General features: G+C 47.9%; 8 protein-coding genes across 8 annotated transcripts; 4 read left to right on the top strand and 4 right to left on the bottom strand.

The window, feature by feature from the left end:
* Nucleotides 1-37: 37 nt before the first annotated feature.
* Nucleotides 38-4440, bottom strand: FOMMEDRAFT_20213 (uncharacterized protein). Its single transcript, XM_007266690.1, has 11 exons — nt 3683-4440; nt 3432-3625; nt 3279-3365; nt 2982-3225; nt 2662-2932; nt 2390-2604; nt 1460-2325; nt 828-1388; nt 584-774; nt 164-522; nt 38-92 (listed from the first exon to the last, which is right to left on the bottom strand). Exons 1-7 carry the CDS (start codon nt 3915-3917, stop codon nt 1463-1465), a joined length of 2109 nt encoding a protein of 702 aa, XP_007266752.1. The 5' UTR covers nt 3918-4440; the 3' UTR covers nt 38-92; nt 164-522; nt 584-774; nt 828-1388; nt 1460-1462.
* A 1125-nt stretch (nt 4441-5565) lies between these two features.
* FOMMEDRAFT_156403 (uncharacterized protein) lies at nt 5566-6419 on the bottom strand (the record flags this gene model as incomplete). Its single annotated transcript, XM_007266689.1, has 4 exons — nt 5566-5730; nt 5797-5898; nt 5960-6172; nt 6252-6419. 4 exons carry the CDS (start codon nt 6417-6419, stop codon nt 5566-5568), a joined length of 648 nt encoding a protein of 215 aa, XP_007266751.1.
* Nucleotides 6420-7423: 1004 nt separating this feature from the next.
* On the bottom strand, nt 7424-8541 carry FOMMEDRAFT_140804 (uncharacterized protein). The gene is made up of 2 exons (XM_007266688.1): nt 7816-8541; nt 7424-7767 (listed from the first exon to the last, which is right to left on the bottom strand). Exons 1-2 carry the CDS (start codon nt 8455-8457, stop codon nt 7591-7593), a joined length of 819 nt encoding a protein of 272 aa, XP_007266750.1. The 5' UTR covers nt 8458-8541; the 3' UTR covers nt 7424-7590.
* A 1163-nt stretch (nt 8542-9704) lies between these two features.
* Nucleotides 9705-9978, bottom strand: FOMMEDRAFT_85307 (ribosomal protein L39e; the record flags this gene model as incomplete). Its single annotated transcript, XM_007266687.1, has 3 exons — nt 9705-9752; nt 9810-9855; nt 9920-9978. Coding segments are annotated over 3 exons (153 nt in total), but the record flags the coding sequence as incomplete, so codon positions are not given.
* Nucleotides 9979-10214: 236 nt separating this feature from the next.
* Nucleotides 10215-11057, top strand: FOMMEDRAFT_123200 (uncharacterized protein). The gene is made up of 5 exons (XM_007266686.1): nt 10215-10455; nt 10512-10552; nt 10609-10640; nt 10716-10814; nt 10897-11057. Exons 1-5 carry the CDS (start codon nt 10303-10305, stop codon nt 10995-10997), a joined length of 426 nt encoding a protein of 141 aa, XP_007266748.1. The 5' UTR covers nt 10215-10302; the 3' UTR covers nt 10998-11057.
* Nucleotides 11058-11337: 280 nt separating this feature from the next.
* On the top strand, nt 11338-13082 carry FOMMEDRAFT_123199 (DUF926-domain-containing protein). Its single transcript, XM_007266685.1, has 3 exons — nt 11338-11794; nt 11851-11922; nt 11980-13082. Exons 1-3 carry the CDS (start codon nt 11361-11363, stop codon nt 12971-12973), a joined length of 1500 nt encoding a protein of 499 aa, XP_007266747.1. The 5' UTR covers nt 11338-11360; the 3' UTR covers nt 12974-13082.
* Nucleotides 13083-14778: 1696 nt separating this feature from the next.
* FOMMEDRAFT_85391 (uncharacterized protein) lies at nt 14779-15395 on the top strand (the record flags this gene model as incomplete). The annotated part of the gene is made up of 3 exons (XM_007266684.1): nt 14779-15044; nt 15103-15167; nt 15226-15395. The coding sequence occupies 3 exons, from the start codon at nt 14779-14781 to the stop codon at nt 15393-15395; spliced, it is 501 nt and encodes a 166-aa protein (XP_007266746.1).
* Nucleotides 15396-18939: 3544 nt separating this feature from the next.
* FOMMEDRAFT_168117 (glyoxal oxidase) lies at nt 18940-22225 on the top strand. The gene is made up of 11 exons (XM_007266683.1): nt 18940-19468; nt 19532-19622; nt 19680-19741; nt 19796-19862; nt 19921-19987; nt 20069-20155; nt 20220-20250; nt 20328-20517; nt 20582-20632; nt 20709-21569; nt 21641-22225. Exons 1-11 carry the CDS (start codon nt 19283-19285, stop codon nt 21910-21912), a joined length of 1965 nt encoding a protein of 654 aa, XP_007266745.1. The 5' UTR covers nt 18940-19282; the 3' UTR covers nt 21913-22225.
* Nucleotides 22226-22810: the final 585 nt, after the last annotated feature.

Below are 22810 nucleotides of genomic sequence, written 5' to 3'. Positions count from 1 at the left end.
CAACTCCTCCTATTCTTTGAATTGCATGTGTACTCAATACTGCAGAAATGTACATTCAAGTTAACAAAATATCCTGCCTTTACGAACTCATGCTATTAACATTCGAAAAGTAGGGATTTGGCTCTCAGTCAATGTCTTGATGAGCTTGGGAGACGGGACGTACAGAAGAAGAATTTCCTAATAACAGCCGGAGCAACCCACTTCATCAAAGGGCCCGCACGTATGACCTGACGAACTTGTGCCATTATCGTTGAGAATTCTAAACCTAATCTCTGTGCTTCTTCGACAGAGAGCGCCTCCTCTCTGATGGCAAGCTCATAGTATGCATCTGCGTACCATTCTTCAATGTGATGATCATGAGCAAGCTTGACCTTGTCAACAGCAGGGATCTTGTCCCAAAGAACGTCTCGAATTCGCTTTTTGGTAGTAAGGCGGATATTGTCCAATTCCCACATATGGGCCAACTTGAGCAGTGAAGAACATTGCTCTACAGTCAACGTAGATGATATGTTTTCTGCATTTCTGAACAAGTAATGTTTTAATACACAGTCTAAATCTCCTATAATAACTCTATAAGACTCACGGTGGATAGAGCATCTTGAGAAAAAGCTTGAATTCATCCTTGCTAACCGCATCCAGGTGGATCGGATTATCGTCGCTTGTGCCTTCTACATCTCTGGAGCCCTTGGCTGGCGGCATTGAAAACATATCACAAAATACTAGTGATTGTTCCTCGAATCCGTGCCTCGGTACACGAAACAAACAATTCTCAACCTAGTAATATGCCTTTTAGTCTCTGGATAACACCTAAATACTGATCAACTCACCTTGAAAGTAACCAATGAAAAATAAAACAGATCATCTTTGATTACTTCAAATACAGCCTTTTCAGCCTCCGACAATGAGGGTGAATCGTCGAACAATAATGATGAAGAGCAATCCGAGTCCATAGCAGCTTCCCACTCCTGTTGTAAGCGGGAAAGAGGCATTGGTACAGTGACAAGCCTGCACTACCATCTGGATGCACACAACACGTTGCTTCGGTGCATCGAACACATGGTGGGGCTTCGATTTCGCATTTAAATTAATTAGCAATTACGACTACTCTATATTATTCTACGTGTGGTCAGGTCAAAGTATGAAGAGGAAGCAATCAACTCGCATCTCTCTCCTTTTGCTTTTGCGCTTTGAGCGCAAGACACTGTGCAAGGAATTCTCTATGCTCGTTGCTCAGGCTACTGTCACGGAGTTTCGCGAGCATTCTTTGGATCTTTTCTTTCTGCTTGCTTCGACTTTTACCGCCAGGAGACGCCGCCAACCCGAAAGGATTGAAACGCCGGGAATAAAATTGATTTCGTCGGTGTGTTGGGTGCTTCCTGTGCATGGAACTGCAAAATCAACATGACACGATATCAGTGACGCCAAGGTTCATTTATGAATCGACCCCGAGAAAACTCACGCACTAAATCGGCCTACCGTCCTTGAGTGCCTTATAGCTCTCTTTTCTCTGCTTATTCTCGTCGTGCTTGTGATCTGCCTCGACATGCTGTAGCGTCCTCTCAACCGTCGGAGGGAAGAGAACAGTTTTCTTCATCGGGCCAGGGCGCACACGGCCCACGCCGATAGTCGCATATGCGTACGTACGAGCTCCAGGGTGGACACGAAGTGCGTCAAGAAGAGCTTGGGAAGCGGTAGGCATGAAAGATTGCAATAATATTCCACAAATCCGCAATGTCTCCCGGGCCCAGGCCAGAAGGTGAAGGACGTCTCGCGGTCGAGTATCAGCAGACCATGGTCGAATTCGAGTGATCTCCTTATTTAACAGAGACAAGACGCCGACGATTGATTGCGTTGCTTCACCCACTTCAAATCGCTGTAAGTGATACGAGACCTTCCCGCGCAGCATGTTGAGTGCCTCGCGTAACTCCGCAGAAACTATGAGTGCCTCGCCAGTTGCATCTGGTTCTGGTAGTTCTGAGTACCGGACGACGCCTGGAGTCCTCTCCGATATTAGGCCATAAACATCTCGAGGGCGTGCGAGCCTGTCAGTGTACTCTTTCACGTAATTGGCTTGCGCCTCTTCCTTAATTGCTTCATAAGCGTAGCGCTCGTCCTCCAATCTGTCATCATATTCTTCCGAACCTGGTTCAAACAAGTGCATTGGGGCGTTCCCACGTGTTAAGAGAATACCACGGTGTAACGGAACACTTTGGTATGCGGCGGGTAGCCTATGCAACATCTTTTTAGACTGTAAGCGTAACAGCACATTGCCGAGCAATGATCTCAGTTCGTTCGTAGACTTGACAAGCTGATCGTCATTCCAATCTTTGTAACATCAGGTCAGTTTTACTTCCAACTAAATTGCTGTATGCAAGCAAAGCTCACGAACCGACATCGGCCTTGAAATAACCACCAGTCCGAGCCAAGTACCATCTCACTTCATCAACCCCATGATCCTTAAGGATGGCTACGGGATCAATAACATTTCCAACGGATTTAGACATCTTGGCCTTCTTGACAGTCCAATGCGCGTGAGAAAGCAAAGCACGCGACAATGGCATGTCAAGCGCCATTAGAAAAGCAGGAAAGTATATGGCGTGGAACCTAGAACAAGACGAATCAATGTGCCGTAGCACAAACATTTGTTTTAGTCAAACATACTTTAGTATGTCTTTCCCAATAATCTGGAGATTCACTGGCCAACCGCTTGAAACCATATCAGCTGTATCAATCCACGGATAGCCAATTCCGGTAAGATAGCTCGCTAGAGCATCAAGCCAAACATAGATGGTTTGAGAAGAGTCGTCCGGCACTGGAATACCCCATTTCAATCGCCAGGTTGGTCGAGATATTGACAAATCAGTGAGTGCCTTGGGATCGTCAGATTCGAGAATGTCCATAATTTCTTGTCGCTGACTCGGAGGGTAGATAGCTTTTCCCTGATTAGTTTCGAGCGATACAGCGTTTTACGTCGGACATACCATTCGGATTGGCCTGAAAGTGTTCTAGGAGCGGGGCTTTGAATTTGGAAAGCGCAAATTTATAATTCTGCTCCTTCGTCCACTCCACAACGTTGCCCGTTTCTGCGGATACTTTCACTTCTGTGCCCGTTTTCGGATCGACTGCAGTACGGATTTGCGAATCGGTATAAAAACATTCGTCCGAAATTGAATACCAGCCGCTGTGCTCGCCCAAGTAAATATGTCCGGAATTCATGAGCCTCGTCTATAATGATAAGGTTTACTGCGAAAAGAGACACAAAGAAAAGTCATACGTACCCAAAGTGATTGTACACCGTGACAGTGTTCCTCTGACGACGTACGGACAAACTTGGTATGCGAAATATTCGCCTGTCGTGCCAAACCCTATGAACCAAATGAGTAAGCTACAGATTTGACACCCATGTGTCCGTTTTACTATTTTGTACTTACGCTAAAAGAAACACAAAGGCGATCGCAGAATTCCTGGGGTTGCATGTTACGCTCCTGAGCAGCCTTCTGAATCTTCAAACCATGCTCATCCGTACCAGTGACGAATTTCACTGTACGAGAGCGCGAGGTAAGACGAGCATGACGTGCAAAGATGTCTGCTATGACAAGCGAATAAAGGTGTCCAATATGCGGAGCTAAACGAAGAGGCTCGTCAACACGTTATATTGAAACAATCGAAACAGGGAATGTACCAGCATTCGGGTAGAATATGGGAGTAGTGACATAGTACGGTTTGACTCTTGACTCTAACCTTGCTGGATATGTCCGTCGCTCTGGCGTGGAAGGCAGGGTGAAGTGTGGAGGAGCTTCAATACGATCTGCAACACGGTCTGCAAACCATCGACGGGAGTACACTTGACGCCCTCTCACGACGCCAAGTGCACATTTGCTAGACGCGTTGAGCCATCGCGTCCGAGCAATAATCATGAATCATGCAGCCGTCGTGGAAAAGAGAAACAGAGATGCTATAAGAGATGGGTTGTGACGCGGCGGGACCTTTGGACAAAGAAAAAGTGAGTTGTGTAGCGTCGATCACGTTACCAGCAAATCTCGCACCAAGCCAGAGAAAAAGTGACGCATACACGCAGTAACGCACCTTCACCTGCCTTCAACCATCCACAAGCGCCATGTCGGCTGAAGACTCATCAGGCCAACAGATAGACGCGACAGAGCCTGGAGCTGATGAGAACGAGAACCGCGAACAACCAGCAGATGAACAGCCTCAGCAACCCCAGGACTCAGAACCGAAGGAAGTGCTATATTGCGCAGGTGGATGATCATCTACACTCTTCCCAGTCATCTGCTAAATAAATTCACTGGTCAGTGTGCTCTTTCCCACCCGAGTACTGCGAGTTCGGCGAACATCTGACCAAATGCAAGGAGTGGCTCCAGAAAGAGCATCCAGATCTCTACGAAAGGTACTACAGTGCAAGTGCGTCGCGTACGAATGAAAGATGTTATCCAGGAAAGCTGATCAAAATCGCGTTATAACACTGTGGTATACAGAGGCTCTAGAGGAGAAGATCGGAACACTATCACTTGAAGCTCAGAAGAAACTAGAACAAGACGTGCAGAAGGCCGAAAAGAAAGCGGAAAAGAAAGCCGACGCGGCACTGAGGAAACAGCAGGTCAGGATGATCACCCATCTGGATAAATTTCGAATATTTGTCTAACTTCCCTATCCTAACAGGAATCGCAAGTGATCATAAAACGAATAGAGCGGAACAAGCGCAAATACGTCACTGCCATCAATGGCTTAGAGGCATTCGGTATATCATCTTCCTGATCACCATCAGGCTCATATTCAGCATTAACCTCTCTGTTTACACTTTAGGCATCGACTTGAAGAAAGCAGCAAAGGCCTTTGGAAAGCGTTTTGCAACAGGTTCATCCGTGACGAAGAATCTACAAGGGAAAGACGAGATCGTCATCCAGGGAGACGTTGCCGGCGACATCTTGGAACTGGTCAGCGACAAGATCGATTTCCTCGCTAACGTACCCGAAGATAACGTTGAGATAGTCGAGGATAAGAAGAAGAAAGGCGCGGAATGATCTTACACAGCGTTAGAGATCGTGCAAATGCATAAATATGTGCTTGTCGCTCCTGCAATACAAAGTACTGGTCGGAAGCTCAGGTCCTCTATACCTGGAAAAGCATTGTACTGTAAATCGAAGTTTGTATTTTTTTTTACTAGATCCATCCAAGAACAAAGCGCAGAGTGACGTAGGATAACTGTACGCAAGCAAGTTCTTCCGACAGTGAAGCACGAGCGAGTAAGACTCCGCCTTCTTGATCGCGCAATAATGCGGAGTGTAATGCGAGACACACATTTTGCGCAAGCAACGATGGAACTTCTCAGAAGCACAGTACACCCATTACCCGCACAAGTGTAAGTATGAAGGCTATGGATACAAGCTGCTATGTAAACAGTGTAAACGTCGAATGCTAGTATAACCGCGTGAAAGAATAAAAGACCAGTTCTTTTGCGTGGTAATGCTCAAGAGATGATTTTAATGTCTGTCTCGGAATAGAAACCGAATCAATAAAGGGCTCTTGCAATAGAAGAGACTGGCTCTAATAATACTGGCTAATGATACGTGACGTTCCAATAACTGCCTGCCAGCAGTCTTTGCTAACATGATATAGTCCATGGAGTATGAGCTCATCCTCTGTAATAGCACCAGGGCCACGAAGGCTCCATTGCCGTGCATTTGATTTTAAAGGCTCTCTTGCAATTTTCTTTTGACAGGAAAAGAGTGTTCATCAATATCAAAGTTAGGCAAAGCAATCAACTCATGAACTGACTCGAAGATGCGATGAAACCTTGTGTGAAACCTGGTGTGCAAGGTCTACATGGTTTCTAACCCAGCCTATGTCGTATTTCCCAACTGATTCGTATGCAGGCCACTATCGAGGTCAGGATTAATCATTGGTCTCTGTCGAGGATCAAGTAAGGCAGTGAGCTCACTGAGACGAGCAGAAAAAATCGGCCACGCTGTGGAATACCAGGAGATGGAATAGGTACAATCTCTTCGTTGTAAAAAGCCTCGGACATGGGGACACCCGTGAGTCTGAGGTCATAATTATGCCAACCGTGGAAGAAGTCGATGGCATGTTGGGACTGAGGACAGGATAACAGCTCGATAGGAACTGTTCCACTCCTCGTGTATGTGCCATACATCTTAAATAACAGCGTATCCGAGGCCGAGAAAAAGAATGAATTGAAGGAGTGTGTAGAACGAAGGAGTGAGGACGCGGACAGGATGAGTATAGACGACGTAGAACGTGATGGCAAGAGCGAATTCCTCGAGAACCAGCAAGAAAGATGTAAGACGTCGACCAGCGACTGATTGTGGATGTGACCAATTGACTGCGATGAGGAATATCATTACTAGCGGACCCATTTTATACCTGGTGCTTTGAGACATAGTAGGCCACAACGCCTTAGTGGCCGGATGTATACGATGGACTAACAGTAGGTCCAAGCATGAAACCAAGTAGAGATCGACATACAGGCTGTGTCGAGTCAATAGAAAGTAGCCAAAAGCAGATACGAGAACAATGAATCTACGAGCGTACCATCAAGCTTTCTTGCAAGTTAACGATTACCGGATTTGTCAGTGAATAGTGGGATCAAAGCGTACACAATGAAGAAAGCCACGCGAGTGTCGCTTCAAAGAGACCAAGTGATTAGACTTCTCGATCCCATCGTTTTTACAAAGGGAAAAGTGGTGCTACCTCGCAATGCATGGAATCTCATGCAGTGCGACGGAAAGAGACGGAAAGAGCTGGCATGATTGATTGACGGGTCAACCGTAGAAAGGAATAATAGGTGAAAACGAGAAACGTGTGCAGGTTGAAGCCGCTGACACAAAGAAGGATATCGACACAGGCACTTAGGTGATCAAGCACAGCTTCAAGGGAAGGAGTGGTGGCTACCGCTTTCCTGTCGGTCAGTTCGGTCGCAATCGACGAGCCACTTGCATTTTACTTGTTTCATGTTCGCGAAAGATGGAGAGACGCACTACGAAGCGTTATTGTTTTAACGAACGCAAGGTTATAAGCATACTGCACAGGAAGCTATGCAGTTATCGTGCTTTCGTATACAGCCAGGATGGACTCTGGTGAAAGCGTAGTTAAGTGCCGTGCGTTTGACAGAAATTGAACATGTTAAATCACGGGGTTACCTCTTTTGGAATTATTTCCATTTACGTCCGAACAACCGTGAAGCAAAGAAATTCATGAAAGCGAGAGGTCTCCTCATCTTAGCATATATAAAGCACCGTATGGGTGGGAGAGAAGCCGGTGGTAACAATATCATTGTAGTTTTATTTGATTTACAAGTGTATTCAGAATCGGACCTACTAGGGGTATACTATTGATACATTGTAATAAGGAATCCTAGCCTAGTAGAACAGTCATCATTGCCTGAATAAATCAATAGATAAGTAGAATGGAAGGTTACAAAGCATCTGGGGTCACAAAAGTTTCGATCAGTCAGTGGAAAAGGGGTACAAGCGACGAGAGGAGCAGTGAAAGAATCTACAAAACTAGTACATAGCCTTAACAATACAAGGAAGCACACCACATAAATAGATGTCAGCGTGATGAACTTCCAACACACATATACCATCCTGAAGGTCCGTCTCCAACGGCATCAAGCCCACGAAAGCGGGTCTGGCCGAGTAAGCAGTCCAAGCGTCTCAAACCACCCGACCGTGCAGTGCTGGCGCTTAAATTGACGCTGGAACGCTCGCTTGATGGAGATATCTGGTTCTGTAGTTGATAAGAAACGGATCTGCAGTGTGGGACGTGAGAACGTACATTGACCGCCCTTTCTTGCCCTGTTCGCTGTGTAAGGGACCGCCGTTCCTCAGCATCGCAACGTTTGTAGAAGGCGCGTGAAACTTCCTTTTTCAGGCCTTTTGTCGGCAATGAATCTAGAGAGGCGTATTCGTCGGAGGTCATGCGGACGTAGAGGTACCGGAATATTGCTAGTATGACGTGCTTCACGGCCACATAGTGCGATGATGATGAAGGGGCCTGACTGTGAACGTCCGGAGTTGCCGTTCGGCCTGTTTGCCTCACAGTGTTTCCTGGCGTACTCGGCGGCTCGTCGGCACGCACAACCAGAGGAGCCCATAACGAATGGCCGACACAATGGATGCGCATCTCCCTTTGCGGCGGATTTGTTGCCGGTTCATTCAAGATTGAGTCGGGCACCGGCACGAGTACTCGGCCGTCTTTCGGTGAAGGCATAAGGACGGTAGTGTACGACGGCACATCGCCGACATCCCATACTAGTAACGGCATATTAGCTGATGGGGCGTAGGCCAAGCATGGGTGCACCACTGGAGCAATAACTGAGTCTCGACGGGAGCGTTTGGGCAACGTGGGCGCCGACGATTTGCGCGGCGAAACCCCCAAGGGACTGATAGGGGGCAATGAATAATCCAAGCTCCTCATTTTGAATGGATCAGAATTGGGCGAAGATTCTCCAAAGCGCCATAATGTTGAGTCGGGTGTTCTAACGCGCGCATCAGCAAAAGGACGAGCTGGTACCTGAACCGCAAGCGGAATAGGTCGAGTACGATGACCAGCGTGATAGTTATCAGTACTAGAGACAATTGGTGCAAGTACTGACGGTGGAGTAGCGGGGGAAGCAGAATCGGCGAGTGAGTCATCATCGTCAGCGTTTGTTTGATGAAAAGGGGGAGATTGCTTCGGTGAAGGAGGGACAAAGCAGTCATTATCATCAGAGTCGTTGAATACTACGTCGGCGGCCCAGTGCACACGTCTTTCAGACATATTGGCCCTAGGGAACCAAGTAAATGGGTGTTGGGATAAGGGCAGCGAAGAAGGGGGTAATGAGCACAGTATTTATACTGGCCAATTTAGAGTTCTACGGTGCAAGTTCTTCTCCTCGGCAAAGGGATCCGTCTCCATTAACATAGCATAGCCAGAGCTTAATAGCAGAGGAGCGCGTTCGAGGATAAAATTAACATTTCGGGAACTCGAGTATGACTAGACGGAACTGCCTCACTGATCTCGCACGCGCGGGTCCTGAGTATCTTGCCGTTTTAGGCCCGGTATCTGATGATTTGGTAACTGCCACGCGAGCAATTTGATTTCGATACCAGTGCACCTGCTCGCTTGTTGCAAAAAGCATGTGCATTTTGAAGCCGTCAAGCGGTGGAGGAGCATAGGAAGGTCCAGAGCTGAGTATATGGAAGAAAGTCCCAGATTGCGAATGTACGATAGGGATCGATTCAGAGTCAAGGTGTCACCTGAGGTGTCCACCAGGGTTCATCAAGTAGCCCAACATAGCAGCGAGTCGATTTTCAGAGATAAAAGGAGCACATCACAATGGCTTAGAGCGGGACCCTGAAAGAAGTTGACTGGACTGGAAATGTGTTAGACATCCTGGTTCCTTATGGCAGCAGCAGCCTCATCATATCAACACGACCAGTGCCCGAACAAGGACCAAGACGATCCTTCGTCGTTATGTGCCCTTTGGAACAGGGGAGTCAGAAATTTACGCTTATGGCTGTGTGCAACATAACTGCCTTAATGCATGTGTCATAATGAAATCGAGCAAGAAATAACAAGTACATGCATGTCATGCGAAAAAACAATTGCTGGGCGCTGCAATCTTACGGTCCCTCTACTACAGCCAGCACTGATCGTCTACCAGTCACTCGAATAACGATCTATTAGATGTTGAGCTTGGTACGTCTCCAGTGGCGTCGTTTGGCGTTGTACTGTATGTTACAAATATAGTCAGTATATTCCTCCCTCAAAGTGATATGGAAACGTACTTGAATTTTTGTGTCCGACTTTAAGCGGAACCATTGAGGAATGGGCCTGCACGAATGAATAGGTCAGAGGTCCCGTTCACTGTTTCCATGAAAGAGAGTCTGGGACACACCGATTTTGGCGAGCAGCCTTCGCGAGCTTGATCTTGGTGCGGAAAGTCTTTTGGGAAGGCTACACAAGCATTGGCGTCAGTGACGGTATATGCTAAATTCGATACAAGTTGCTCACCATTCTGGACAGTGATGAGTTCGGTGTCAAATGCCTACGATGATGGTGTTGAGAAAGTCTGTGACAGGTGCTATACAGTTACAATTTGCTTCAAAAGGGATAAAATACTCACAGTCACGTTGTCACCGGAAGCGTCGATCAGTCACGTTTCAGGCTCATAGCGCGTCTTGGTGACACGTCTATGACGGTCTAATTCATGCGCAGTCTTTTCGGACACGTCGACGCTTCACCATCTCCCAATCACAACTTACTCTAAAGTTCGGTCAAATGAAATTGCTATCTGCACTCAGCTTCCTTGCCTTTCCGTTGCTCTTGGTACTCGCAGCGGAAGCTCCCACTGAACTTGAGATCAATACTACATTCTCACCAGATGAATGTACACTGAAAGCCGAGAGCGGTGACTATGTCAAAGTGCACTACGTGCGTAGCTCGCGTATCCTTTGATTGTTAATCTATCACTCAATAATCTTTGATAGACTGGTACTCTGTTCTCAAATGGAAACAAGTTTGACTCGAGGTGAACAAATGCCTCGGATTCCCCGGTCTCGAATTTATTGCTGACTTACAATCAAGTGTTGACCGCGGAAAGCCTTTCGAACTGAAACGTTAGTTCTTAACATGATATCTGTTCTCAGTCCCTTTGATCCGTATCGGGATTCGTTTCTGACTACTTCCATTAGTCGGAGCTGGGCAAGTCATTAAAGGATGGGACGAAGGTCTCCAGAACATGTGCAAGGGGGAGAAGCGCACGCTAACAATTCCGCCTGAGAAGGCATATGGTAAGTCGTATCTCTCCCATCCTTGTACACATTGTCTTCTATGTACTTCGAGACCAACTACTGATTTCTTTCGAATCAAAAGGACCACGAGGCTTTGGTAATGTTATTCCACCAAATTCAGTCCTCGTCTTCGACGTGGAGCTTATCGATGTGACGAGAAAGGCATCCAAAGAGGAACTATAGGCATTCTATTCTTATTCGTGAAATATATGTTCTCTGCGCGGATATGAAAAAATGATTCCCAAAACATTTGTCTGTGAAGGAAAGAGGTGCTCGTGAGACCCGATTCACACGTCTATGCCTGATAAAGCCACTTCTTCCAAAGCGTATCTCACCTCCACAGTCAGCTGGCTAGCTATTCTGTATTTCTACTAATAAACCAAGGCATTCACTATGTTCACTGTTCTTCATAGCTGGGATTGATCATACGCAACTTTACGTCATCGTTATATGTATCACGTGACTTAACGACCGATGTTGGCGTGTGCAGCTGAGAATTGAGTGTTGTTTCTCTCTGTCAGCTCGCAGTACCTCCGTCAGCACAAAATGGCAACTGTACATCCAAGCAGAATGGGCCTTGTTCCCCAATCATCCTCTTTCAGGGATGAAGACAGATACAATGATAGGGAGAGGGTGAGAGAAAGAAGTAGAGAACGCGACTCAGATTATCGTCGTTCAGGCAGAGACGACTCGCGCGACCGAAGACGAGACGCAGACGTCAATGGACGAAAGAATAGACGCAGCTCTACCCCGCCTCGCGACAGAAATAGGACATACGAGGATGATAGACAGGAAGATCGCCCGCGACGACGGAGTCCTGATTACGGCTCGTACCGACGTGAAGAGCCTCCTCATGCTACTACAGTCAACGGTGATGTTGGTGCAGGGTCCTCGGCTCCATGGCGTGCACCGGAAAATATGTACGCTTCTCGTGGTCGTAGAGGATACGGCGCTTCAGGTGGAGAAGACTATTTCGCTAGGTGTGTAAACAAGAGCTTCTGTTCTCCCTAAGTAAATCTCAACTTTCTGTGTTTAGTCGTCGGTTGGAACGTGCTAACAAGCAAGTAAATATATGGCCTCCTTCTCCTAAAGCGCCGTCGGATGATCGGTGAGTTTAAACCTTTCAGACTGACACGATTATTTTATTCATCAATTCTAAACACAGGGTTGACTCAAAGAAAAAGCGGTCGGGTAAGCGTAATCGCTCGTCCTCTGTCACATCCTCGTCGGAAGACGAACGTGAACGAAGAAGAAGAAAAGAGAAAAGACGCAAGGAGAAGGCCAGGGAGAAAGAAGATCGAAAGGACAGGCATAAGAAGAAGCACCGTCGGGAAAAGTCGTATGACGAAGACAGCGACGAGGACCGGCTGGATAGGCGTAAAAGGAGGCATCGCCGTGGAAGATCTTACGATGACGAAGACAGTGAAGGTGATCGAAGAGATCGAAGTCATCGCGGGCGATCTCACAGAAGTAACCGCAGTAGCGATGACGAGTACGAACACCGAAGCCGGAGCAAGAGCCAAAAGCGGCGAGAGAAGAGTAGACACAAGAGCCGCCACAGCAGTCGTGCTGACCCCCCACCACGGTCACATGCCGACGAGGATGAAGCTGAGTGGGTGGAGAAGCCTGCCAACTCATTTGTGGCAGTTGCGGAGCATACAGGCAAGGAACCGCATATGGATGTGCCAACGAAAGTGGACAAGAATGCAATGGAGGACTCTGACTCGGAGGAGGTGGGGCCGCAGCCTGCCTTCCGTGCGACAAATGCAAACAAAAAGATCGATGAACGGCAATATGGCGGGGCGCTGCTCAGGGGTGAAGGCAGTGCAATGGCGGCTTTCTTGCAGGACGGGAACACCGACGCGCGTATACCGCGTCGTGGTGAAATCGGGCTGTCGTCTGAGGAGATTGCGTCCTTCGAGTCTGTCGGGTATGTGATGAGCGGGAGCAGGCACCGAAGAATGAACGCGGTTCGGATGCGGAAGGAGAATCAAGTGATCAGCGCGGAAGAAAAGCGGGGCATTCTAAAGCTCCAAAAGGAGGAACGTGAACGCAGGGAAGCAATCCTGCGCGACGAGTTCCGGGAGCTCGTGCAGGACAAACTCAAGGGGGCGGGCGGTGCGGGCGCATTGCCTGCCACCCAGGAGGAAGACGCATAGAGCCACAGGCTTAATATCACTGTGCTGATGTGTAGTTGTGCTTGTTTTGTAGAGATACATATTTGTTGCGGTGCCTTTATGTGGACAGAGAATGCTTACATAACATGACGTCGATTTTATTTTAATTTGTTTGTTGCATCTCTCTTACCGACGCCTAAGTACTCACATTCAACGAGAGAGAGATGGCAAGCGACGTGCGAGACACCGTCCACGACCAGCACCCACCGCCCAGCCATCCTCAACGACACACCCACGCCGCCCCCTCGCCCAGTCTGCTCTCGACGACGCGCACAACGACCGGCTCTTATTTCGGTGAGTGTGCCCACGGTCCGCTTCTTTCTATGTTTTTCCCGCAGCGGCGTACGGCACGAGGCAACCGAATGTCGTGCCTCGACAGACGCACATTTCTACCCTTTCTCGTTTTCCTGCGGCTTTTTGTCCGTGTCGCCTTCTCGCTCGTTGAGGGGTCGTCTGTCGTCTGTCGTCCATCTGCGGGAGCAGCAGCGTCGTCGACCCGGCCGCGGCGAACGCGCTTTGTCTATCTGTTTCGCACTCCACTTTGCAGTATTTTGGCTGCACAGAGTCTCCACCGTACAATTCAGCAGCCACGTTCTCGTGCTCCGTGAGCTGATCGTAATCTCCGGCCCAAAAGGGGTCTCTGCGCACAACAGAAAGGAGACCCTGAGCACTTGTCGCTGTCTTTCCTTTTCGTCATTTCCCCGTCTGATCGTCTAATTAACTCTTCATTTTTCGATCCACGCCTCATTTACTCTCTACAACCTTAACGACCACCACGTCTGACACGCTCTTTACTTTCTCCTCTCCCAGACTACACTCCAAGCCACGATCACGACTCGGCCAACACGCAGCGCACCGGTCGACCTTCGCTTCAACAGCGCCAGTCCAGCTTCAGCAAAAGACATTCCTCCTTTGACACCCCGCGCGAGGTACCATTTCCATCCCAATTGCCCCCCTCGACCGACGCCCGCGAAAGGCGTGCGTCCTTTTCGCGTAACAATTCTGAGTCTAGCGTTGCCACATCTCGTCCCCGGAGCCCCAGCTCCGCTCTTCAAGACGTCGTGCATTCCGCCGAGTTGTCAGAATATGCGCCGTTGCCTACCACGGCGGGCATACGCGTCGACGGCTCGGACACGGCAACTTTGAGCGGCTTGCCGTCCCCGATGGATACGTCGGACGACAGCAGTTTACTGACAAGCGACTCGATGACGTACAAATCCAACCCCGAGTCTGGTGGTGGCCAAACATTCACGAGAAATTTAACCGAAACGCATCGTGATCATCGCAATGCTGGTGTTTGGGACAGCAGCCACTTGCGTCCGGAACTCCTCTCGTCACCGAAACCCAGAGCACGCGATATTCCTTCGCAGCAAAATCAACACCACTTGTCCATGCCGGGTCCATCATCGCCTCTCTATCTTCCCAGTCGCCAAGGCTGCGAAATATATGCCCCCTCGCCGACACGCCCGACGTCTGCGGCAAGCCTACCTCTTCCATCCCAAATGCCATTTTATGCATTACCCACCTCGCATTCGATCCAACATCACCCAGAACGACATCCCGGCCTTCCCTCGGTCATTGAGCAGGAACAATCAAACTTTGATTCGTATTCTGAGGGTGGGGGTCACCGCGATTCAGATATTTCATCCGCTGCTGATTCTGCAACACTTCGAAGGCAAGGTTCTTCTCCTCTTGAATCTTTGTCGGCACTATTGGACGCCGCTGATCGGCTCGGGCGACGTAATCCACGAGTCTCTGCTGCTGAATCTACTTCCACTGTGTCAACAATGTTGTCGGCTTCTTCGCAAATTAGCTCTGCCAGCTCCTCTCTTCCTCCACCGACACCTCCGACTGTTCACACTCCTCCACCTCCTCCTACGGACAGCAGTGGAAACGAAAAAATTGACTCCAAGGATGGGAAACGTCAAAGCGCCCCTTACGAACCATTTTTGAGCCATGCGCCTCCCTCAGCAGATACTTACATTACAGTGGAAACAACAGACGTCGAGTACAGGCTTATTGTTAGACTACCGGGCTACAGAAGAGATGCTATGTACGTATATCTTACTTTGCGTATTATTACTTTGATTTTCTTATGCGGCGTCGTTTAGTATGCTTTCCACGCGGCGTCGGCGTATATTAGCCATAGCCGCCGATTCATGGGAAGCCGGCGGCGGTAAGTTGTTAACATTTTGCTATTTGCTTCGCACCAATGATTGAACTATGTTATAAAGGCCATTTTGAGCGTCGTATTTCTTTCGGGTATGATGCGGATTTGTCGCGCGTCCGAGCTGAGTTCGATGGTGAACATCTGCGCGTAATCGTGCCGCGAAAAGTCATTCCCATCACCTGGATAGGGGCGCATGAGTTAGATCCAGTAAGACAGTCTGAGCCGAACATATAGGTAATTTCCTTATGTTGTCGATTCCGACACGTTGGGCTTTCGAGGATCGTCTTAATATCTGCACTCCTTCACAAACATGCTTGACAGTTGTCCGCCTTATTTCTGGTTCATCCAATACCTGCGAGGCTCGTTATCTTCATGGGTGATCGGATTAATCATTTATGTCCTATTGCATTCCTCTGTCTGGTCCAGAAGCCCTCTCCTTCCAGAAAATTCTCTGTATTACCATCTTACATCCTAAGCCATCCCAAGTGTTATATTTACTAACTTCATTTGTTTCCTCTAATTGTCTTTTTATCACTTTCATTTGTTTTTCCTTTCCGATACCTTTTTACCCACTTTTTACCCATTCCCTTTGCCCTTCTTCGTATCAAGTATTTTACGACGGACCTACCTCTCCTTTATCATTGAACCTTCTCCACTTGTACCTACCCCCTCTAGCTTCTTTCTCCGTTTCCTCGGTTACTTCTTTCTCTTCCTTTCCTTCCGCTTTCGAACGCACCGTTCTTACCTAGACGTCTAATGATTCAGCACTCATACCTTATCCTATGACTCTACCCAAAACCCAAATATGTCGACTCGACTGGCTTCCCTCTCACTCTTTTGAGATTCCCCTTGGTGTAAATACCGCAACGTGGATTGGGCGTGTAGGCTTGAGCTACTCTTCTATTTTAGCGAGCGTCATGTCTCCGTACATACCGTGCATACATACATACCATTCACACCCCCTTGTATAATTAGCGCATATAATGATCTCCTGGGTTATAGGATACATGCATGGATATACTGTATTAGTGTATGCCACTCGACTCACGGAGTCTTGGGTGCGTTCGGTACGTCTTTGTTTTATGTGTTCATGTGTTCAAGTCGACTACAGAACGATGTTCGTCTGACACGGAAGTATCGAACGGTGAGAGAAGCAGCCGTGTGAATGAACGAAAAGCTGAAGAGTCTTCCCGCATACATCGATTGCATTCATTCAATTGAGAAGTTTGAGAAGAAAGGCTTGTTCGAGAAGATAAAGTAAATGAACTGAACAGAATGGGTGAGTCGATGACGACATGGATGGTCGAGTATGTTTTGTGGGGTGCTCGTGTGTTTTATTTCTTTGCTGAGTCTCTGAGTCCCTAAATACTAGTACTCCAACGAAACCTCGGACTCGTTTGTTTGCTTGACTTGAGGGTCTAGAACTTGTTGATGTATTACGGCAGGAGTAAATATGATGCAGTGCAGTGTCGATGACGATTATTTAGATTTAGGTTTCAAGTGGACAGGTCGACCCTGATGGTGTAACGAGGACGAGGACGAAGCTTAAAGTAAAGTTAAGGCTGGACGCTTTTTGTTTGACACTTGGTTTGCATTTGATTTGAATTTTAGACAATGGAGGAAGGAAGAAGAGGAAGGAGAAGTACTATAAGAGAGGCCGGAGGGAAAGGGAGGGGAGAAGCAAAACTAGATTCTCCAAAACACTACAAGGCTGAATTGGCGTTTCTAACGTATGCATCAACAAAATGGTGTACTGGCATTAAACCTAGACTGCAAGTAGAATAGGTCAAGTACAATGACCAGCATGAAAGTTATTGGCTGTTGAGACTATTGGCACAGTTTGGCAGTGGAGTAACAGATAAGTAGTCTCAGCAAGTGGGTCATCATTGTAAGTGTTCCCTCGAGAAGAAGGGAAGGCTTTTTTGATGAAGAGGGACAAGGCAGTTAATGTTGTCAGTTTTTGAATCCTGCATTGGTAGCCCAGTGGACGTGTCTATCAGCCATTTCGACCTGAGAGAACCTGGCGAGTAGATGATGGGGACAAGGGAAGAGAAAAAGAGAGACAGCTGTTCTATTCTACAAGGTACCTATACCTAAACTGCATTTATGAACACAGGCAGTCAATGACTGACACTTTCTGGAACACATAGGTACAATGCCATGTTTTTCATTGTGCCTATCAGTGCCAGACGAAAATGGGTTTAGGATACAGCCACCGAGTGCAGTATAGGTCAACACAGCTTACCACATTAAGGTTGTGTCATAGGTCAGAGCATAAGGTATGCAACACGGGCGAAGTAAAGCGTTGGTCGTGGAATCAGCAGACCAACGAGTACAACTGACTTTTCTGGCTGTGAGGACTATGAAGACACAGCCGGAGACTATTACCTTCATGCTTTATGCAGTTCCGCAAGCGCCGAAGTCGTCCAGGCATACAGTGATGCACGTTGTTGACTGCTGAAGACTCATGACGAACACGAGGCCTATGTGCGGCGACTTTCAGTGATCTGTCATGATCGACATTAAGAGAAATGAAGAATATGAACAGCGTATGCCTTTCGTTCACGGTTGGACGTATGAATGATTTTCCACCTGCGGTTGAGTGTGGATGTTTATATGCCAGGAAGATGCAAACGCTCAAACGCGCCCATATGTTATATTGGATTGTTTGACTGATAAGCGCTCACTTTCACTAGGATTGATCATAAAGAAGACTGGTACTCATGCAACGGTTTCTGCCAGCCAAGAGTCTATAGGATTGTGTGTCACAAAGACGGAGCATACGAAATCGCGTATGTTACGATTGTTCAGGTGGATTCTTGATATCCCGTCGCGAGTTTGTGATGTCATGCCGGTTGAGCGGGGATGAAGACCGTGTCGCAGCGCTAAATTAGAATAAAAAATGATGGTCGCCACTCCGCAGCTCAGCTATTTTTAGCGAGACAAGAAATAAGAACCAGCAATTCTAAAGGTTAAGTCCGACCAGAGAACGAGAATAGAGCGAAAGCACTATATGAAGTCCTACGAATCCGGAGCGGTACTTCTGCTTTGATCGTCGTATCTGCTATCGATGTCGAACTGGATACGCGGAAAGTTACACATGCCATGAACGTATGGACCGCCCTCTTTCCGCCATGCTCGGAATCGAGGTGAGCATAGCCGAGCGCCACTTTCGTTTGACCGGAACCGCTCTCCGAATTTGATTTAAATAATGGAAGATAGGAGAGCCGAATTTGTAAGTAAGACAAGTCTCTGTTCGGGATGGCAGATTACATTCAAACGTTCACGGCGAACTGCGCCCGCTATCGTTTGGCATGACTAGTATCGCGTATAGGGGAAGGGTAGTCCTTAGTCCGAGACTGCTTTCGCCTTCCCAGACGCTCATCTATTTATGAGAAGTGTTCATGATGGGCTCGCGGATACTTAACAGTGTTGTTAGAGCGGGTGGTTGTCCCTGCGTCTATGACTTGGGTTTGACAGGAAACGAGCGTTTTCTGCGCGACATGTGTTTCTCGTCGCAAGGGAGCGTCGGAAGTTGTATGTCTGTATTTGGTAATAGACTTGACCAAGATGGTAACCGACGTCGATCAGAAGCTGTCCAATGTCCTCCGTGCACCGGACGGCGATCGTCCCATTAACTGTGTTCCTGAGGGACCTGTCTTGGCCATGTTATTGCCCTCCATAATATTCCTGTCCTCTGTTTGAAACAGCTTTGAGGGGATAGGAGGACGACTTGGGTGAGTATGAGGTCCACAGAGTTAGCCATCGGAGCATTATGCACCGCATCAAGACGGGTACATGCCGGGTGCTGGCCGAACGCTGGGAGAGAGATCTGGGAGATGTGGGGAGAGGGAGTTGCCGCTAGCGCCAAAAGAGCAGTTGGAGGCGCACTTATGCTCGCTTACGTTTTCCATTGCATTTGGTTTCGGCGCGTTGTGACCGCCACACGATCGAAAATACAATCACCTCCCAGGTCAATTAAAAATGCGTCCATGTCAGTTGCCTCACCAGGTTTCCTTGCCACTCCCTTTTCTATCCCCTCCTCCCTCTTGGCACCCTCTCCGTCCCGTCTCCCTAAACGGCCTTGCTTTGCTTGCTAAAGCCGTAAGTCATATTGTGCCATGGTACTCTCCTCCTCCACCGCCCAAGAGCGCAGGAGCAAAGCAGCCCTTGTCGCGTGCTTAGTTGCCAGTGCTCAGCTAGCATGGGCTCAGATTCCCACTCAATCCGCTCCTGGCCAACCTCAACGCTCCGGGACACCTGGCACGTATAACGTTGTTGGGAATTCTATTGTTAGCGCTCAGCAGGTTCGTGTGCTTTCTTTCCGCAAAGCTCGAAGCGAGATGCTATGTTCATTGCTCTTCGTATAGATGTTCCTTGGTACACTGAAGAAACTGTATATTGTCGACAAAGTAGAGAACAATCCCACTCAAATTAATGGCCATCCTGCTTGGGCTTCCGGTATGTTCTAGTGGATCTTATTCGATGATGATTATCATTTCTAACTTTGCTGGCCAGAATACTCGATAGATGATGACACAGGGAGAGCAATGGACGCGGTCACTAACTCCTTCTGCGCAGTACGTTGTGCTTGATTCTGTGTCTATATTTAATCCCGAATGTGTTCTATTCAGGGAGGTAATGTATTGGGAAATGGTACTTGGGTTAACGCCGGAGGTAATCAGGCAGTAACTTGGGGAGGTGCATATGTTCCCTGCTCATTCCGATCGTCCGTTACTCACCAAGGTTTACCTCTAAGGTTTGACTGCAAACAGTCAGAACGGTGGTCCGCCATACGACGATCCCGATGGTGGACAGTCTCTACGGTGCGTTGCAATGCTGAACCCTCACGTCCTTTACATTTTTAGACTTACATACATTCCTGCTTCTCTATCCACTTTAATTAGACTTCTTGACCCCTGTGACGACGGAACCTGCAACTGGATTGTTCACTCGGATAATGCCATGACCACTCGGAGATGGTACCCTTCACTGTTCGTAGTCCCATTTGGTATTTTGCACAGTTATGAAACTGATTCCGGCTTGTTTGCACCCCAGAGAGACTCTGGAGGACGGAAGCATCTTCATCGTGAGCCGCCACATTCCAAATAATGTTCTGAAACACGTTGACTGATTCGGATGTATCATTTTCGGGTGTGGAATTAGATCGGTGGCGATATGACGGGTGGATTCGTAAACAGTGTGGGCAACAATAACCCTACGTACGAGTTCTTCCCGTCGCGCGGCGACCCTATCACCACGGATATCCTCACCACAACCCTCCCCGCGAATCTTTATCCGATTACTTTCCTCCTGCCCTCAGGAAATCTCCTTATTCAGCTGAATTGGGCGACCTGTGAGTTTATTCGTCTATTTCGTAACTCGAGATGGATACCTGATGTATGTGCCCTGGGTACTAGATATCCTAGACTACAAGACGGGAAAGGAAACACAGCTTGACGATGTTCCAGGTTTGTTTCTATTTGCGTTGCCGTTATGGGAGCGTTCTATTTACGGCAATCATCTTTGCACTTTTGAATTTGATAGATGCGGTGAGAACATATCCGGCAAGCGCTGGGACGGTGATGCTTCCCCTCACAGCGGCGAATAATTACACCGCAACTGTTCTGTTCTGTGGCGGAACCAAGCTCCAACCGAGTCAATGGACGACTGACTGGAACATTGCCGTATTCCCTGCGTCAGATTCCTGCGTCAAGCTCACGCCGGATGCTTCGGGATCATACTCCCAGGATGATCCGCTGCCGGAGGGACGGAGTATGACAAGCATGGTCCTGCTCCCTACAGGCAAGATTCTGGCATTCAATGGTGCAATGACCGGTGTTGCTGGCTATGGTAATGATTCATGGGCAGTTGGCCAGTCGTATGCGGACAACCCAGTCTTGACTCCTGCCTTGTACGATCCCAGTGGTGCTGCTGGATCGCGTTGGTCGAAGCAGGGATTGCAATCGACCACCATTCCGCGCATGTACCATTCATCCGGTATACTTATCCCCGATGGGTCCGTGATTGTCACTGGATCGAACCCGAACGCGGACTACAATGTTGGACCAGGCATAAAGTATCCGACGGAGTACCGTGTCGAACGTTTCTACCCTTCGTATTTCAATGAACGACGTCCTCAGCCACAGGGACTGCCTACGACGCTCGCGTATGGTGGTCCGTATTTCAACGTGACTCTGTCGAAGGATGATTTATCAGGGTCGACGGACAACTTGAAGAGTACGACGGTCATTGTTATCCGTCCGGGCTTCTCTACGCATGCGCTCAGTATGGGCCAACGATTCCTACAGTTGGACAATACGTACACGATCAACTCTGATGGAAGCGCAGTGTTGCATGTGAGCCAGATGCCGCCCAATCCGGCTATATTTGCCCCAGGACCAGCACGTAAGTGTTGTTCCTCTTATTTTGTAACTCGTCTTGCCTATCGTAACCAAACACTTCCCATCGTGATCTAGTGATTTTTGTCGTCGTTAACGGCGTTCCCTCGGTCGGCGTGCAGGTAATGATTGGGTCAGGAAAGATTGAGACACAGACGACCACCGCAGTCGTCGACCTCCCATCAACCGGATCCGCCAGTGGCTCGGATCCATCCCAACCAACAGCTAGAAACAGTAAAGACAGTGCCGCATCTTCGATACACTTTGCCTCTACTTCTGGACTTCAAGGACTATTGTTTTTCTGGTTAATACCCACATTGACAGTTGCTTTGACTTCGTTTATGTCATGAACCATTTTCTACTTTTGATTTTCATGGACTGCCGGATTGATTTTTTGGACTTTCGATTCTGTTCATGAGGAACTTTATCATTTAATGACTTCCGCTTCTCCGGGCTTGGTGTCATACCGCCCGTCCTGTCTTTACTGCACCCTTTGATTTCACTGTCTTTTATTTTGGGACATTTGGGCATTTGTTTTCTGCAGAACCTTTTCCCCCTTCGTACACTGCGCTTTGGACAACCTTAAGCTTGTCAATCTACTTCATTTTATCACACTCCTAATCTTGTTTTCTGCACGACTCCGCTTACAATTTACATACATAATACCCACTTAGACTCCACTTTCAGGAGTAACAACTGTAGTTTACGCACACAAACTTAAGTAGGGTAGGATTTTCCCTTCCGCGGAGTATCTCCGCTATGGACTCTCTTTTTTTATCCTGATTGTTTTGTCGAACGTTTACGAATTGGTAATGAGAATTATGATTTATTTCGGTTCTTCCTTTCTTCGTCCGTGTGTTCGAATGTTTGTACTATGAATAGCAAGGGAATTCCTGTGCGAAATTGGGAAGGCGGTGACCTAGACGTTAGACTTTTTGGTCTTTCTTAGAAGCAAATGGGATAGTAATGCGGCCGTAAATATTATTCTGTATCAAGAAATCGTGTTCGGAAGCGAATTTCGATGGATTCCATTGTGAATGTACATGAATAAGGTCCGCAGAATGGTATGGTCGGATGAGATTGACTGAGAGACTGGAAGACTACGCGGAGGGAATCGAAGGGAATAAAAGCACAATGATAAGTTGAGGACTGTAGAGCTATTGAATCTCTGCAAAATGTAGGGTTGAGATAAATTACAGGAGCATGATCACAGTAATCCAATAGAAACGTGTATGCTGGATTTCAAGA

This window comes from Fomitiporia mediterranea (assembly GCF_000271605.1).
Source record: "Fomitiporia mediterranea MF3/22 unplaced genomic scaffold FOMMEscaffold_6, whole genome shotgun sequence".
Classification (NCBI taxonomy): Eukaryota; Fungi; Basidiomycota; class Agaricomycetes; order Hymenochaetales; family Hymenochaetaceae; genus Fomitiporia; species Fomitiporia mediterranea.
The sequence above is the reverse complement of the archived record's forward strand: the minus strand, read 5'-3'. Positions and strand labels throughout refer to the sequence as shown.